This window comes from Argentina silus (assembly GCF_951799395.1).
Source record: "Argentina silus genome assembly, chromosome: 7".
NCBI lineage: Eukaryota > Metazoa > Chordata > Actinopteri > Argentiniformes > Argentinidae > Argentina > Argentina silus.
The window spans coordinates 9,851,538-9,867,186 of record NC_139661.1 but is presented as its reverse complement, the minus strand read 5'-3'; the positions used below and the strand labels follow the sequence as shown (position 1 = coordinate 9,867,186).

Below are 15,649 nucleotides of genomic sequence, written 5' to 3'. Positions count from 1 at the left end.
TGTCCCCTTGGTACAACACAGGAGCTCTGGCAACAGATTGCTGTGTGTTGAACAGCATGTGACAGGACAGAGGGAGCATAGGGGGGAGGACACACATCACTGGGACAATTTATCAAAGGATTCTTTTTAAGACCTTCAAATCTGAAGGTCTAAATAGATAGTGGATAGATGATCAATAGTATTGTATGAGTATCCAAAATACAAGGAAAAAACAGTGTCTTTACCTGCTGTTTCTAAGGCATTACTTTCTACACAGCTTCTGCTTGGGCATCCTACTCTTTAAGTGTCTTACCAAGCTTAAGAAAGGAGAAGCAGCCAAAGTGAATCTGTCCAACGGCCAGGGTTCTGATAACCCCATTTATCTTACTAGATTTGGCAATGGTGGCCCTAATCACACCACAGGGTAGCAAACAAACCACCTTGACAGATGTCCAAATTACAAGTAAACAACCTAGCAGGGGAGGCAAACAAATGACCAACCTGGGGAAGGAGAGGCTGCAGAAACCTGGGGGTTGCCAACAGCCAAACTGAAATAGCATGGCAGCATGAGTCACGGTGTGTCAATGTCAGGGAGGCAGTTAAGCACATATATTTGTCTTTTTAAGGTGGGACGTCACTGAGAAGAGGAGGGGAGCTCCTGCCAGCAGGCTACAGTCACTCACTCTTCAATGAGCTACGTGACTGGAATAACCATCCTTGCTCAAATCTTTTTATTCATCTGAATCTTTTCAATGAAATGGCCACTTTGACAATGACAGTTTGTTTATAGCTATTCCTTTCACTTTGAATTGGAGTTGGCTGTTATTCACAGACCACTTTCCTGTCATAATTATAAAGTAGGCCAAGTCCAGGCAGCATTTTACCTCCCATTATGCTCTAATGAGCACAGAGGCAGCACCATTGTCTTGTCGGCTGTCCATCATCATCGTTTTCGCCTCTTCCCTCTCCCAATGTAGTGTGAAGCTAATCCTCCTATATGATTACAGTTGTATTCTCTCCAGCCATGACTCATTCTGGGCCCACGCTGCCCACACTGCATGATATCCATGTGCCAAAGTGGAGAAGAATACATTATCAGCAACAAATTGCCAGGGTTCCCTTTCTCTCTCTGTGGTTCTGCATTTCAGAGGTACAGCCTGGACGAGCAGAATTACCAATCAATCCCAAGAGAAGCTGTGCATGTACAGAATACTCTGCAGTATGTTGGGAATAGGAATGCTGCATCATACAGCAGGGAATGCTAAGTCCCTTTAAGTTAGCCAATTGTTTCTTCTCCACTAATACCAACCATATTGAAAGTGGTATCCACATAGTATGTCTGTGATCATGTGTGGCCGGTCCCATGCTTTTTTCACAAAGCTGGCCTGGACTATGACGGTTAAGGTCACTGGATCTGATTTGAGGTCTGATCATAAGCTGTCAAGTGTCATTTCCAGTTGATTAGCTATAGGCTTCAGATGAGGACTGGCAGTCCCTGACAGCAACATTTGCTTCTGATGGGTAGAAAATATGATTAATAATGAATTTTGAGGGATCATTTTATTGTACCTACCTATATTGGCAGCTATGCCAGGAGACCATAACAAGATACGATGGGAAAAGGCAAATTGAATAAAGAGCGGAGAGAGATACTGAGAGAGAGAGAGTGTGTTTATCTGTGCCAATAAATTGCTTCCCTTGTGTCTTAGGGATTGGACATTGATTGAGTTGTTTTATCTCATCAGTGGAGATTACTTAGCTTAACCCAGAATGTGCACCAAGCCTTATCCTTCCCAGACAGGGGAAACATTGTTTTTTAGTTACGAAAGAAAATTAGAAATTGGACTAAATTAAGTAATTTGGAATTAGTACTAATCATAGATTTCAAAGGCACCACTTTTTTTGCACCGCTATCCCCAATGGATTGAGTTTTGCTCCCATAGCCTAGTGTTGCATGGTAGGCTACCTATATACAATGGATTCTACAGTATATAGGTACCTTTTTGGGACCATAAATACCATGTTGCTCACATATATCCCTAAGAGTATTGTTATCAAAGATGGCAGTGAACCACAGATTGAAGAGACTATATTATTCACACATTGCATGCATCTATGACTACATGTATTTGTAAATATTTCAATTTCAATAGTTTTTCACTGCAGTTGCTGCACCTTCCATCATCACCACATGGTAGCAAAGGGAAATGGAAACAAGACACATATATTGCTTTTGTGGGACCAAGTGGCCAATCACATCTGTGGAAAGTGTATTCTCTCTCTCGCTATCTCTCTCTCTCTCTCTCCCTCTCTCCCTCTCGCTCTCTTTCATCTGCTTTCTGCACACACACACATTGCCTCTAGCTATTCAAGCTGAGGTGGTCGACACCATAATCCAAGAGGGCAGGCTTCCTTTCCCAAAACCAGTGAAGTTTGGCTTAGGGAGAGGCTCTATGGAGAATTCAGTCCCTCCAGCCCTCCCAGGAGAAGAGTGGGGGAAGGAACTGCCACTCAGTGATAAACAACTTCAAGTCACTCTCTGTACTCAATACATGTGTTTGATGTTCCTCTCATTCCCTAAAGTATTATGGCATCAAACTCCTTACTGGTGTCACAAATGGGAAGGAGTATCATGAACAAAGGACGGTAATGTAAATTCATCCATAGTCATAATTTCCTGTATTCATTTTGTCCCTTTAATGTCATCATTGATCATTACCACTAATGTGGGACATCTGGCAAGTGGAGCTAGATGTTACTGAATGCAACTAATGTTGGATAATCTAAAACGGCTGGTTTTGCCACTATACATACAGTAGATTATACATAGACAGAAATGTTCCTATAAATAATACATAATAAATAAATAATTCCTATAAAACCCATCACACAATAAGATATTGAATATTGTATACAGTTTAAAACATAAAACGTGAATGTCTTGGAGATATTTCTCCAAAGGATGACCTCGAGAAAGAGATTACCAAATAAATGGAATGGGATTTATTTTTCTATCAAAACCTCATCAAATGTGTTTTTTTTTGTGTTGTGCAGTTACATTCAGCTTGAAAACAGCAAAACAATATATGACAATATCATTTAAGGCAATTTCCACCAAGAGTAATGACTGTTTTTGTAATTAATTAATCATTGTGTTGATTCTCGTCATCTTTGCACATTGTTGGTTTGTAATTAGACTTCCAGTCGAGTGAATATTTACTGAATACAAGTTATATTTGGACAATTACGTTGATGCAAAAAGTAACTCTAGTTGGACGTTATTACAAAATGTTAATTTCAAGATGTCATTTGTGGAGTAGTTAATCAAATTAGACCTTAATGTGAATCAAAGATACTGCAGTGTAAATTTCCCCAAAATAAGCCTGCTTTAAAGGGGCAATCTGGGATTCAAACAACAACAACTGTCTCCCAGCCACTTTTTTGGTAAAGAGCTGAGAGATTGGGCTGGAGAAATGTAACCACTCTCAATTTCATAGACGGGGCTATGGATGCAAGAAGAGACCTCCATTAACATAACAATGTTAGTTTTAACTAAGTTTGAAGCTATACAGTGTTTGTTTACAATTACACTGTTTACAAACAATGGAGTAAAACAAGCTTATATTTTGGGTGTTGATGGGGTAAGACCATTATATAACATTATACATTATATTCTTCAAGAATCAATGGTTATATTTCATTTAAAAGTCAAAATATGGATGCACCAATCCCAGATTATGCCTTTAACAGAAAACAGAGTTAAACCTAGTATTACACACCAATTTAATAAATAACAAACAAATGTAACAGACAATTCTTTGCAATTCTACAATTAAAAATTAAGTGATCCTATTGAGTTCTTTGAAGCGTAAGGTGAGGAATCAAACAGTTCACTGCATACAGGTAATCTACATGGTTTCTACAAGATTTGAAAGCATTTTTAAAAATGTATATACCCAACTAAATAACATAAGCCATTTCTTTTCCTTTATATTTCATGGAACAAAGCCTAATGCCCATCACCATAATTACTTGACCTGGGCATACAATTTGCTTTGACAAATGCATTTTATACATGACCACACACATTATCATAGCATTAAAGTCAATGAGCACAAAGACAAGAATATACAAGGGAAATTGCATGAAGTCGTTGTCTGGCAGTTAGGTTGAACATTTTATGAATGCAGTTATTTTGTGATAAAGATTTTGAAGTATGTTGTAAAACTTCTACAATTTTGTTATAATGTGGTTGTAACACAGTCTCCAACAGAATGTGTCACTGATAAAAGCATTCATTGCCACTAATGATGTGTGCACATAATCAAAATAAGCATGTTTTATAATGAAAAAGGAAATCGAGTCAGGTACAAATCAATCAATCTACTGTTGATTGATACTGATGATCCTAACGAAGCAATTTAAACCTGTGGTCCATTATACTGTATCATTGTATGACAACAGCTACTATAAACGAAACACAGATTGATGAATAGTGTGCTTTAAAATCTCAGATATCTACAATATACAGGCCTATGATATACTGAAATGGTTAGGTTGAAAGGAAAGAGAGATAGGAAGATGAGTAGGAGGTGAGTAATCAATTTTACAAGGGCATTATGAGAGCACCATAATCATAATGCTTGTACAATAAACAAACGGCTCTATTTTCCAACATGGAATTATTACTTTACCCTGGGCCAATCTCAACCCACAAACAAACAACCCACAACCATGCCCATATACATACAAGGACAGTCTGTTAAAACGGAATAATGTTGTCAAACTTTGAGTGTGGGAGGTAATCACAATGAAACTATTGTTTTTTTTTCAGGAGAGAGACAAGCTTTCATTGAGGATCAGTGTTTCATTGTATATCCCAGGTGGAAATTCCCAGTTTCGGGGAATATCCCAGTGGTTCTTTTGAAAGTGGGGTACAGTATTTTGTGTGTCCTGCTCACTTGAGATCCCACCAAGAGGAGTATAAACACAACAACAACGAACATAATGTTGGCAGATGCAAAAGAAAATACAACGACAGCTGGAGATGAGCATTCACTGCATCAAAGTCAAGGCCTCAACGCTGCAATTACAGCATTCTCATTTCAGAGTTGTTCATGCCACACAGCCAGGTGACCAACCAAGTTGCAGTCCGCAGTTCACAGTATAAGATAATCAATTAGGTTAAAGGTATAAAAACAACTCCAAACTCCAGTGATCCCAATGTGACTGATTTCCTGCCCCATGATCTATAGAGGGGACACTGGAATAAATATACAGTATGTAGTCCAGACCTACATGACAGATGGGCTAGGGTGGCACCTGTGTGAACAGTAGGATGGTGCCACTGAGGTAGTGGGGATCCTCTTGTTGTGGTGCAGTGCTTCCTCAATGAACAGTGGGTATAGGATCTCCCAGCCATGCTCCAGGTAAAGGTCTTGGGTGCGTGTATTCATTCTAAGGGAGGCAATGAATGAAAAAACAATTACGTGTGTTTACGTGTCTCTATATCTACACACATTGTAGTTATAGTGTAGTTAAAACTGTTGCATAGTACTGTACAAACTGTACAACTATGATACCTGTTTGTGGTTTATGTAATTACACACTGACATTTTCATATCATACTCTATTGTAAATCTCAAATCAGTTTAAACCCCTTAGCCTAGAATTATTACTGCCTTACATTAGTTCATATCCACTGTAGGTATGTCATAAAAGCCATAAACAGAAATAATAGTTGTAAGTATTATGTGTGACCACAGTGTGTGAGCACTCTACCTCCATTACCACGCAAATAAAAATGCTTTAAGAATCGTTAGAAAAGAAAACAACATAGCACAAACGACACATTCAGAATGTTGCATAATGTTGAGTAGGCATGCAGCTGTAAGCTGAGTTTCACATTATGTTTCACTAAATTAACACATAATAAACATTGAATACATGGACACAGAATGAATAGTTAATAGCATATACAACTAAAGAATATGAATTGAATATAGGGAGGATTCAATTAAAATTGTGCTTTATCGTAACATTACGATAATGAAGCAGCATTACAAATACTAATTAGAGCAATCTGCAGAGAGTGGTAAGTACGTACATCTGTCAAATCCAGTATGGGTCTGGTAGAAGAGATACAGTACTGAGAGGACTGGCTACTGTAGATTCTACCAAACAATGCAATGAAATGTTCTTATTGCTCATTTAATGAGCACTAAAAGAGCTGTAGCCTAAATATCTAGCTGTTCACAAATAAAAGTATAATACATTTGAGGAAAAATCCTATCTATAAAATGTTTATTATAACCTGGGGACTGTTGTGTCCATTATTTGATAACTTACTGTAAGCACACAAAGGTTAACTAAAATGGTATAAATCCTAGACAAATCATAGCATACAGTAGCTGCATTTCTACAACACCAAAGTTAGACCGTTATTAAGATAGGTAATAATACCATTCTAGAGATATGTACCATTGTTTTCCGCTAAGACTCCTTTCATAGGCTTAAGCAAATTAGAATAGAAAAACAACTGCACTGTGTCAATCTAGATTAGACACATCAAGGGATGATTAAGATGCACATATTTACACTAAAAGCAAAAGGAGATCAACTAATCAATTTTGAAATCATTTAGAAAAGATTTCTCTTTTGTACACAAAGAAGATGCCATTCACTTTCCAGACAAAGGAATTCATCATTGAGGCTATTGCTGGAAGCATGATGCATGTGTATGTAAATCTTGCAGGCAGCAGTACCACCATGCCTAGCGGCTAAAAAAAACCCTGAGTCATATTTAGAGAGTGTATTGAATGATGGAGAGCATACATATTTTTGTAAACAAATAAGCATCAACCATTCCTAACATTTTTACTATGTACATTACACATGAATCGGCTGTTAGTCGATTTAAAAAAATGTGTTGATTAATTTGTTCCTATGAGTTGTTGAATCTACCGATTCATCTAATGTGGACATGTGATATTGGGTTGCCTCATTTTTCACCTGGCTCTCTCTATTCTCTAAAGCATTTCTAGTCAACAAACCCAGAAGTAGTCCTTCAACAATGAGTGGGGGAGTAATAGGGTACTTTACAAGTTAACAATGAAATGATGGCCTCAAAATCAATGGTGTGAATTTATATTTTCATTCCCATAGATGAAGACAAATGAGTGCTAATTGCTTGAACTGAGCTTCCTTGGTACAATGCTTTTGTTTACTTGGCTACATTTTAGCTTTAACTTGTGCTAGTGCTTGGTCTGATATAGAGAAATCGTTTTTTTCCCAAATGACATTATATTATTGATTAAAAGCTGCTAATACCAGCCAATACATAACACCTACTGTAAGGTAACAGCTCCTCTGGGTCTGAAGAATGACTGACACATTGAGTAACCTTCTGACCAGCAGCAAGATCCTAATAAGGATAAGATTATCATGCTCAAATTAAAGTCTGGGACATTAATTTGAGCCACCTTTTTTGATGAGGTAGGATAGCTCATAGATATAAATAGCTTTTACACATTGGCACCAAGTTCCCCTAATTCTGCCTGCCTTAACACATGCACACATGTCTCCTTGCCCACATTAATTTTCTTTCCTTTCCGTGAGGGAGCTGAGAAAGGGAGGGAGGAGAAGAAGAGAGGACAGGCGGAGGCGGGTGGTATTTTCCTAATCGCAAAAGTGCCTTGACCCTTGGAGGACCTGTTCGCTCAGCGTCTGTCATGCCTGTTCTTTCACTTGGCTTTCTCACGGCGAGAATACTGCACTCCCACACCAACCCAAACATACACAGCATGGAGGACGCTGCTGCTGCTGCTGCTGCTGCATTCAGCAAGTGCCAAAAGAGGAAGAGAACAGAGGACAATCACAGAAGACCACACAGTGGTAATAGGGAGGGAAACATGTTGCCCTGTTGCTTACTCTGACAGGTGCCTGTGCACAGTACGAATGCTACAACAACTTTACTTACAATTACAGTACATATCAACATAACATGACATCCTGTCCATTCACCCCTAGTTTTGATGAATATCACAATATCTAATACGATTATTAACCCATACCATTATGGTTGAATAGGGAGGCCATGAGGACCTAAGGGACCATGGATACATGTCCAAAATCGAGGAATTGCATATCTCATCTCCCACAAAAATCAGGGTCTGCTTCCCTACTACAGTACTGTACATATATTATTTATATATATACTGTTATTTGACTAAGGTACACATTCATCATTTATTGCCCTCTGTGACCTATGTGAGGTAAAGATAAAGAGAGAGACGGCTTTCTATTTCACTATTGGTCTGTATTGCTTGGGTTTTACTTGAATAGTGCTTTAATTATCTATTCCCATTGCTTGTATCATGGCTACAGCTACTGCTGTTTATTTATTGTTTTCCTATTTCACTTTTCTTCTATTGTACTATTGGTTTATTATTGTTATTATTATTATTATTATTATTATTATTATTATTATTATTATTATATCTTTCCATACTGCTGACTCAAACACCTGCAGTAGATGCAGCTATACAAAATAACATTGCTGTTTACAACTTCCATTGAATTAATTGGTTTTGTCACAATAAAGGTGTCATTTTAGGAGACCACTGCTGTCACAGCTACGTGGCAATTTGTCAAGGGCTACTTTGAGTGCTGTCCCGTTTTTAGACCACATTAAACAGCCTAAATGGAGTTCAAACATGAACATGGAGAGTGCATTCATTTCATGAAAGGCTCAGATTACCTTGAGAACAAGTGCTTTTAGCAAAATAAATAATCATCGGGTAGGGTACTTCCATATCTTTAATGTCACCTTTTAAACTAAGAATTCCCTTTAAAAGCATACATTGATCAAGTGATTGCAATTAAGAGCCTGCATGATTCCCTAAGAAACCATTTCAATGTCAATGACAGAAAAATAAATTGGTCAGTGTGATTGTTCAGCCTGTTTTTGAAGGTTTAGGGTTAGGGTTAGGGTCATTAACAGATGGCTTGAGTAGCCTTAATAAGAGCTGCCAGGCACAGAGACAAGCAACATGTCTTTGGGATAGAGAGTGATTCTTAGGAATAGGTGGCAGTCTAACCCTATTGGCCAGTTATGTATCCATTTTTGTTTTATCTTATTTAGACTGATACAGTATTAATCCGACTATGAGAAGCGAGAAGTGTGACTGATATATGGATGTATGTCAGTATATGTGAGTATATAAAATCTGTGTTAAATGTAAAACAATCCAAGACACTCCAACATTCTCTATGCAATACACAAACAAGGATAATGAGTATTATCGTAGGCTGTAAGAAGCTTACCAAGGCAATACAGAGATGCCTTAAAATTGTATTTATTTTGTTAAATAGGTAAACCTCATCCATGTAAAGCCTCCCTAATTTTTGGCTATGAAACCTGATTACACATGCTCTATGCATGCCAAAATATACAGCAGAGGAATACTATGTGACCACAATCAACATACATTACTTTACCTGCATTTTTCATACTGCAAAAGCAATTTGTCATAAACTGTCAAATGGTCTTGTTACATTAGGTTTAATGTCATGGTGAAGTATATATATAGAGAGCCTACTAATATTGCAGACATTTTTGTTACAATTTATGAAGATTAAAATCAGGAATACAAGCACATTGAGTGACAACAAGGTCAAATGTAGGATGGAGGTTTAACTCAGGCATACAGTACACTCAGGGCCTTCCTGTGGAAAACACTTACCTCTGACTCCCAGCTGTAGAGTGCATTTTTAGGATGGAGTTGACAGATCATACCTCACATTCTATGGATCCTGAGATAGTACAGGTGCAGGGGGAGGCCCCTGTTTCATTTACCAGTGCATCCATAGTCTCAGAGTTGGTATGGTAACTCAAATAATACTCTTGTAACTGAGAATTAAGGTCAAGCTCCTGCTTCCGGGCCTTTTTTCTGCGCTTGTGTTTGGTTGAGTGCTGCTGCAGCTGCCTCATGCTATTGGGGTAGCGCCTCCATGAGACATAAATCACTAGGAGGATCAATGACACAGACAGGAACAGGGCTACACCACCTGCAATGATTTTATGGAAGGCCATATGCTCAAACTCTAGCTCTGGGATAAATGATGGGGATTCTGGAGAGGCAGAGGTTGTTAGTGTGGACTCCCTTGCCCCCTTGTTTGCCACAAAGGGAGAGACAGGATGCGATGGAAGTCTTTGTACTGTTGGTGCAGGACCTTGGGTTATCGTGGTTGTGGAAGAGGGAGGTGTGGGCCTTGTGGTGTCTATAGCTTGGGTTGTAGTCTGCCTCGTGATCAGAGCAGCAGTTGGCACATCATCTTCTATGTCAACACAGATTGAGTAGTTCCTCACTATGTCCATAACCCTGTCTCCCTGAACTGACTTGGGGCTGCTGCATATCACGTTGATGTCCTTTGTGCCTCTGAAGTTTTTCAGCCAGGCCACCAGCGGGCAGATGCTGGGGCTACAGTCCCAGGCGTTACCAACCAGGCTGATGGTGGTGAGGGATATCCAGGCTGTAACTGTGCCCTGGGACACATTGCTGAGCTTGTTAGAGTCAAGATTCAGTATTTGTAAGTTTGGCATACAATGGAAAACCGCTGGGTCCAAGATCTGGATGTCATTTCCTGAGAGGTCTAATTTCTGCAGTGTATGCCAGACCCAAGGCAAGCCCTGATTGATGGTTCGTATGCGGTTCCATTGCAAGTAAAGGGCCTGGAGGTTGGTAAGGCGTGGGAAAAGAAAAAAATTAATCCTTGAAAATTGATTATGCTCCAGGTGAAGTTCTTTCAACTTAAACAACCCCAAGAAGGTGGTGCGGGTTAGGGTGCGCAAGTGATTGTAACCCAGGTCCAGGAACTCAAGGCTGCGGCACTCCAGAAAAGTGCGTATGGGGATCCTTTTAAGACCATTGGACCGAAGATGAAGATTTTGGAGCTTACGCAGGCCATAGAAATGACCTGGATGCAGGGACTGTATCTGGTTATAGGATAACTCAAGATTGCGCAGGTTCGGCACACCATTAAAAGTGTTATTGTGTAGATGTGTGATCTTGTTGGAGCTGAGGATCAGTTCTTTGAGCCTCCGCACGCCCTGGAAGGCTAAGTTATCTATGGTGCTGATAGAGTTGTGGTCCAGGTAAAGCCAGATAAGCTGGTTGAGATGAGCAAATTGGTAAGGCAGTAGAATCAATAGGCTGTTATAGCGCAAGGATAGACCCTGGCATCCAGTAGATATGTTTTCTGGGATGTCTTGAAAGATGCCAGACTCACAATAAACAATCTTCCCCTCACAGCGGCAACTTGCAGGGCACATCCTCTCCCCCTTGCTGAGCAGCAGCAGAATAGATGCCTGGAGAAGAAGACATGACAGTCTCCCATCCCAAACAAGGGAACCTGGAGGGGAGCAGAGATTGAGAGGCAAAGCACATACCTACATTTCAATATATGAGCATATCCATGAAAAATTTGTGGACTTATGCCCCAATAAATTTAACAATGTCATTATGATAAGTGAAATGATTGGCAATGGGTATCTTTTATGGGGACTTTTAGGTGATTGAAATATAGTCTACAAAGGCAGAATCGATCATCAAGCCTAAAGAACACTCACATTTATCGTTTATGTGAGTGGGAAAGGATGTATTTTCAGTACATAATAAAGGAAACATGGATATTGTTGCATATTTTAACATTTCATTTTCTTTATGAGAGGGCTTACCTAACTGTATGTCTCAAGGACCAATTTCGTAGAAGCATAATAATAAGACATCAGACATGCATAGGCTACAGTACAAAACGGAGCAAAATATTAACTATTTGACCCCACTTGGCTTTAAAAGAACAATGAATAATTTCACACAACTTTCACAAATCAAACAAAAAAGACTGCATTATACTGTACACCGAGGCAAACATCCAGACCAGCCTTCACGTACTAGCTCTCATGTAAAAGAACGCACACCGTAGTCCATCTGATCGTTTTATTAAAAGTCGTCCACACTTACCCATTGTTTTTGAAAGACGATCAATCGTTTCAGTCTGAAAAAACAGTCTGAAGAATACATGAAACTCCTTTCACATGACCCACACGCCTGTTCTTCCTTGGAAAATGTATTGACATTTTTTACCGGAGTTGATGATCCACAAGGTAAACATCATAGATTGCCTACTTTAGATTGAGAAAGAGACAACAGGTTTATAACGTTTGTAGCGTAGTCTTCGAAATGTTTTAATATATTGGCATCAAAGTCGTGAAATTTACGGAGCATCGATTGGACGCAAGGCGTAAGAGATGCGCTCATCACTAATTGTAAGTGCTGGGTACTAGTGACTTCAACGAGACGCAACTGCTGTATGCGCAATAAACAATTTCGTCTGAGTAAAATATGTTGTGCTCTCCCACTCGTTCTCTTTAAAACACACACACACACATGCTCGCTCTTTAACGAGAGAGAGTGAGGGAGAGAGAGAGAGAGAGAGAGAGAGAGAGAGAGAGAGAGAGAGATGGATGGATGGATGGATAGATAGATGCAACAACCAATTCTTCAATAACTTTCTATGCTAAAGCATATGCTTCAACTCCCTCAAGGGCTGAAGCCAGGTAGGTCTATAACAGTATTGTTGACTGACACAGAGAGGGACAGACAGTCAGACGGACGGACGGACGGACGAACAGACGGACCGATAGATACTGTAGATGCAACAACCAATTCTTCAACTAACTTTCTGTGAAAACATATGTCACACTGAAGGGTTGAAGTCAGGTAGGTCTATAACATTATTGTTGAAATACATATATCAATGTCTGTGTGAGAGAGAGCGAGCGAGAGAGAGAGAGAGAGAGAGAGAGAGAGAGAGAGAGAGAGAGAGAGAGAGAGTGGAAAGAGAGAGAGAGAACGAATAAGGGAGAGAGCCATAGAGATAGAGAGATAGATAGATGCAACAACCAATTATTCAACTAACTTTATGTGTTAGCTAGGTCTATAACATTATTTTTGAAAGACATCAAACAGTTTCAAACAGAAAATATATTCAAAAAGGCTCTACTCTTCCATTCATGAGGAATTTAGTGAATAGGAATGAGGAATAATCTGGCATCTAATCAGGGGCAAAAGAAGACAATGTGGTCATTTGCAGTTTGTAGAACAGTTTACTTTATTGGTATATTTGCAAATAGCTTCATAGCAAAATATCGTATACTATATCTATAACAAATAAAGATATCTACACGAAAGTAAAAACGACGTGTTTGTTCCTGTAAATGGAGAGCACTGTGACTCATTTTTTAATACATCTTCTCTTACCCCTTATACCCCAGTCTGTCAACATATTAATAATGCTGTCTTATTAACGGTATGCTTTCAGAGTCATGGGTTTCTGTCTAGAATGAAGTGACACTGTTACTGTATGTCACTCTTCTATCATTTCTGGAAGCTATTGTACTCTAACATCCTGACATTAGGCAGTTCTGTTGTTCAAAACAATAAAAGAGTACACCAACCACAAATGTTTTTATATGATCCTATGGTAAATATTATCAACCCTTTGCCTTTGTCCACCACTAATATATTCGATTCCTTCCTTCCATAAAAAGGCACAATGCATCTGCTTTATTTGATTGTATGTGTATGTTTTATATTTTTTCTGGAACATGTTTGAAGATTCCCCAAAATAATCAACCTGATAAATATTTTGAATCGAACATGTGGAGTAACAGCGGCACCCCATGTACACAAAGAAAAATACAATGTGCTCTCGTCCAATCGCTTGGTGCACTACGAGCACTTGCGCTTCATTGGCGATAACAAGGACATAATGTATTGATGAAATGACATGTTGAAATAGACGCCAAACCTCTCCACGACACAAACAGTGTATACACATACTATTATTTAGGAATCATTGATTGCTTGACAAATACGACACAATTCAAGCAGCTTTCTGTTAAATGCACTTTTGAAATGCTAATTTCAATTGCAACGCGTTGTTAGGACAGCAGATGGCAGGCATGCACCATTTTACTGTTGCTGAAATCCTATAGTTTTTTCAATGACAAAAGGGGGATTTGAGACTTGAACAGACATGTATGCAGGGTGTTCTTTTTGCTCTTACTTACATGGGTTTTGATTACATAGGACTTTCATGGCTTTCACTGTGTAAAATCCCATTAGCCTGTTTTCTAAGTGTTCAATGACTGAACACAGCATACTACTCAACCAGTTCTGTAATGGTCTATATCTTAATGCTCGAAAACAAATGCTTAATAGATAAACCGGCACATACATGACATCTTTATCAAGTTATTTAGGATAGTGTATATGAGAGCTTCTTTGATGGTAGGCCCTTGAATCAGCCCTGCGTAATTCTCTTTTACAGAGCTCTTTTCCAGATTTGTTTACAAACGTCTTGTGATCTCTGCTTCTGCAAATTAAGATAATCTGATGTGCATATGAGTGTATAGGCTGAATCCTCGAGATTTATATAAATGCATGATTGATGATTATGTAAAAGTCGGAGTTAGGAACATGGATCTCATGTTAGGATTAGGCTGTGATTGAACTGCAGATAATGCTTTAAATATAACATAGTTGCTGTCAATCTATGTGTGTGGGTGTTTTAACTTGACCACTGGACTGCTATGTAATCCTCTGTTAGAAGAAAACATCTCTCAACCCTGTATCCCGAGAGGAGAAGTGGATTGTATTAATTCACAAAATGTATGTCAGCATAAATGTCATACCTCAAAATAGAAGAGCTAAAGTACAGATCATCAACAGAAGGCACTTTCCAGAAGGCACTTTCTTCTCTTGTACACCTAATCAGAGATATCTTTCTACAGCTTGTTGTTTGTTGTACTGATGGCCTATTACTATGGGCTACCACAGTGTGGAAAAACTGACAAGACCTTTTTTGGACTGAAAACAAGTCAAATTTAATCAACAATGCTGCTTTTTTTCAACAGTTCTTCTTACAGTATGTACTAGATAGCACAGGATATCTGTGTGAAGAAGGTGGAACAGCATAGCTTCTAAAGGCTATGATCAACCCTGAACCTGATATTTCCCAAGCACATGTCAGCCTCATTGTTTTTAACTTAATTACATACAAACAGTTTAGGTAGAGTCAACCAAAGTGGCAGGAGAACAACAACAAAAAAAAAAATGTGTGAAAGTTTTGCATATTCTCCTGCAACTCACCTCACTGGTGTTTTCAGCAACTCTTTGTTTCCCTTAATTGCATTCTTATTTATATATTTCCATAATGTGTTACAGTGGGATTCATTATCCAGGAAAGAAGCAGGTCTTTCCCTTGTTCTATTATTCAAGGCTCAGTCACAGACAGTCATTAAAGTTTCATGGGAGGCAATTTGGAGGCAGAACTGGTCGTGTAGTGAGGTGAGCATGCATGGTCGCTTTGTAGCTTTAGTGTTGTTTAAGGAACCAAAAAAACAGCCCTTGCTGTCTTGGGAAGTGCATGTTCTGACCATCAATCAAGGGAACACAGTGAAACAAAATGAAGTTTACAGTTTGGTCCATCTGTGAATCTTTCAGTTAGGAGTTTTTTTTATTTGATTAGTTTATGATGTTCTTGTGGAGTGGAGAAAATGAGAGGGAGATGGAGAAATCAAATTATAGAATAATATTTGCAGGTG

General features: G+C 38.9%; 1 protein-coding gene across 1 annotated transcript; it reads right to left on the bottom strand.

Annotated features, from left to right (window-relative positions):
• Positions 1-5,367: 5,367 nt before the first annotated feature.
• Positions 5,368-12,006, bottom strand: lrrtm4l2 (leucine rich repeat transmembrane neuronal 4 like 2; the record flags this gene model as incomplete). The annotated part of the gene is made up of 3 exons (XM_083673294.1): positions 5,368-5,436; positions 9,776-11,391; positions 12,003-12,006. The coding sequence occupies 3 exons, from the start codon at positions 12,004-12,006 to the stop codon at positions 5,368-5,370; spliced, it is 1,689 nt and encodes a 562-aa protein (XP_083529420.1).
• Between the last annotated feature and the right edge of the window lie 3,643 nt (positions 12,007-15,649).